Source organism: Dendrobium catenatum, unplaced genomic scaffold, assembly GCF_001605985.2.
Source record: "Dendrobium catenatum unplaced genomic scaffold, ASM160598v2 fragScaff_scaffold_1574, whole genome shotgun sequence".
In the NCBI taxonomy this organism is placed as follows: domain Eukaryota; kingdom Viridiplantae; phylum Streptophyta; class Magnoliopsida; order Asparagales; family Orchidaceae; genus Dendrobium; species Dendrobium catenatum.
In genome coordinates, this window is record NW_021320036.1 from 1,010,354 (window position 1) to 1,013,146 (window position 2,793).

Below are 2,793 nucleotides of genomic sequence, written 5' to 3' on the forward strand. Positions count from 1 at the left end.
CAATTATATATTCAATTGGAAAAGTTGAGAAACTTGAGCACTTCTATGGATTTGGCATTGATCTCATCTAACAAAAAGACAAAAAAAAATGTATTTAATGGTCTTCACAACAAGACATTGTGGTTTCATAGGCAAGAAATTCTCTTTGATAGTAGAAGATAGAGTAGAATAATTGCTAGTTATGGTTTCTTATTATGTAGACCAATTTTCGTGGCAGTCTTATTAATTCTATGATGAGTTATTTGTAGTTCGAATAATTGCTAGTTATGTTATTTTGTGGAGTAATTTTTATCATAATCATGCAGCTCTTTTTTTTCTTTTTTTTTTCTTTTTTTGAAGTTATTGTCATGTTTTAAGCATCAATCTATTTTTTTATTTGTGATAATGATATTATGCATATTCAACTATTTCATTTCTTCACCTAGATGGAAGATAGTGAAAATTCATATTCAAAAGATGAAACTATCCCTAATATATGAATGGCAAAAAAAACTCTCACCTAGTTACAATAACAGGAGTTGCTACCATGTATTATAACAACTAATTAAATAAGTCCTCATGCTTGAGTTCACAACAAACTGGTAAAAAGTGGGCATGAGATTTATTAGAAGGATATCCAACCCAACTTTATAATATTTTTCAAATCTAAAATTATTTTGTGAATATATTACGTCTATTAGAAAGCAAATACGGTTTGATTGGAAACAAAAAATCACTGAGCATAAAAATATTTTCAGACATTATTTATATATTACCACAAATTGTTCAAATAGAGCAACACTTGAAAGATTTCAATGCTCTAGCCAAACAATTTCACGTCATTTTAAAGATGGCCTTCAATCACTGATATGGATGTCAACAAATGTGCTAACATCAGTTGAAAGGTTTTTATTTTTTTTATCTTTTATGTGTCATACATTTATGTGTTCTTAGAATCAAGACTTCTTGAAAATGTGAGACGCATAGAATGAAAAGTCAAGTCCATCCATGACAGTATGCTCTATGGTTTTTGTTGGATTATGCCATTCGAAATTCATTGTAAAACTGGTATTATGTTTATCATGTTATTGATGCACTGCGGATAATTTATGTACTGATATGATATCATCCAATCATGGGACTTAATTGTACCGGTGGGCACTTTGACTGTTTTGTTGTTGTACATCACATATAAAGCATTACTATCAAACACGTAAAAATGGTTTCTGGGCTCTAAAAAGTCAACAGCTTTTCAGCAAAAATTTCTCACTGCAGCTTTTCTACATCAGCTTTCCATCTAACGTTTCAAGCAGCAGCAGCTGTACCAAACAAATTCATAATTTCCAACAGAATGTTCCAAACATTATCTAATCCATGATAGAAAAATAAAATTGTTTTAAAACCTTCAAAAAAACTCATCTCCTGAAGATGTTCTTAGAAATACTCCACACAAGATTTTTCTCCAGACTCTCACTCTAGATATCAAAATTTTGGTTGACCGAACGGAAACAAGATAAGTTGAAACTGAAAAGAAGTACTCATACGAAGAAAGAAAGAAACTATAAACAGAAGCTTATCTTTTAGGCGTCAAAAACACTTACAAAAAAATCAACAATTAGAAAGATATCAGAAAATATTGACAATTTTTTTCACTTATAGAAACCTCCACTTACATTAAAAAAAGTCTCTTTACATATTAGAAGTCCATGCCCGCAAAAAAAAATCGAGAAAAATCGCTACGCGTCAGCAAAAACAAGCACAAAAAAAATAAAAAATAAAACAAAATATCGATCAACAAGAAAACGTTTTAAGAAACTGCAGCGTGATATTCCCTAGAACACCAAAAAAACCTTCAAACTCTCACCAATGTCCAAAATTGCAGTAGAAAAAGCCCAAAATAAACAGAATCAGGAGTTCACTTACAGTGTATTCGCGAGTTCGATGTCAGCTAAAAGTGATTTGAGTGAATCACCAACAGAATTCCTCATGGGAGGCTACGTCAACCACAAACAATCCAGTTTCCAAAACCCTAAATCCAAATCCTTCCCGCCCTCCCCACACTCCAAGAACGACTTTTCTCTTCCTTGTCTCCCTCTGCCTGCGCGTTGCTTTGACACAAGAACTCGCGGGGAAGTCCAGATGCCACGTAGACAGGCAAAGACGCCGCCTGCAACTAATTAGGTATAAAATTTCAGTAAAAAAGGAAGTAGATAATTTATAGCCCGTCTACTTCTGCGTCAATTCAGGCTATGACGCACTGAAGTTAGTTCAAAGGCAGGCCAATTCGACGGTGAGTTAAAAAGGAAAAAAATTCCAGTCTTTATATGAAAAAAAAAAAGTCGGCTCTTTTATTTTTTTGAAAAATATATTCTAAAATTCACTTTGAACTAATATTTTCTTTTTTATTTAATAGAGTTGTAATTCTTGTTCCATAGTTATTTGACTTTCTATTGAAAGAACTCGTTGGCTCATCCTTCTTACTTCACTTTTGTAGTATTGAGTGATTTGCGGAGCATGCATCTTTGGCTTCTCTAGGGGTATAAATGAGTCTAATAAAGTCAAGTTTAAGTCGTATCTAGCTCGGCTTGTCAGTCAAAAAGTCGGCTCAAGTGCATGCTCGAACTTGAGCTCGTCCCACTATTAACGAGCTCGAGCGGACTCGCGAGCCATGAGCTAGATTTTTAAAACGTAGACTGTTCTTAAAAAAATGCCGCAATTTTTAACATTTTATAAAACTTAGGTGGTTCTTATTAATTTTTTAAAATATTTAAATTTAATAAATAAAATAAAATTATTTTAAAAATATTAATAAAT

The 2,793-nt window shown here is 32.4% G+C and overlaps 1 protein-coding gene across 2 annotated transcripts in view; it reads right to left on the bottom strand.

Moving 5' to 3' along the window:
* The window catches only part of LOC110108163 (E3 ubiquitin-protein ligase AIRP2-like), a 17,827-nt gene extending 15,571 nt beyond the window's left edge, over window positions 1–2,256 (bottom strand). The window contains exon 1 of one of the 2 annotated variants that reach the window (XM_028700693.1): window positions 1,903–2,256. In XM_028700693.1, coding sequence (XP_028556526.1) covers window positions 1,903–1,967 — 65 coding nt within the window. In that variant the 5' untranslated portion in view covers window positions 1,968–2,256. The remainder of the gene's footprint in view (window positions 1–1,902) is intronic. The other variant, XM_020838679.2, reaches the window with a different exon arrangement.
* Between the last annotated feature and the right edge of the window lie 537 nt (window positions 2,257–2,793).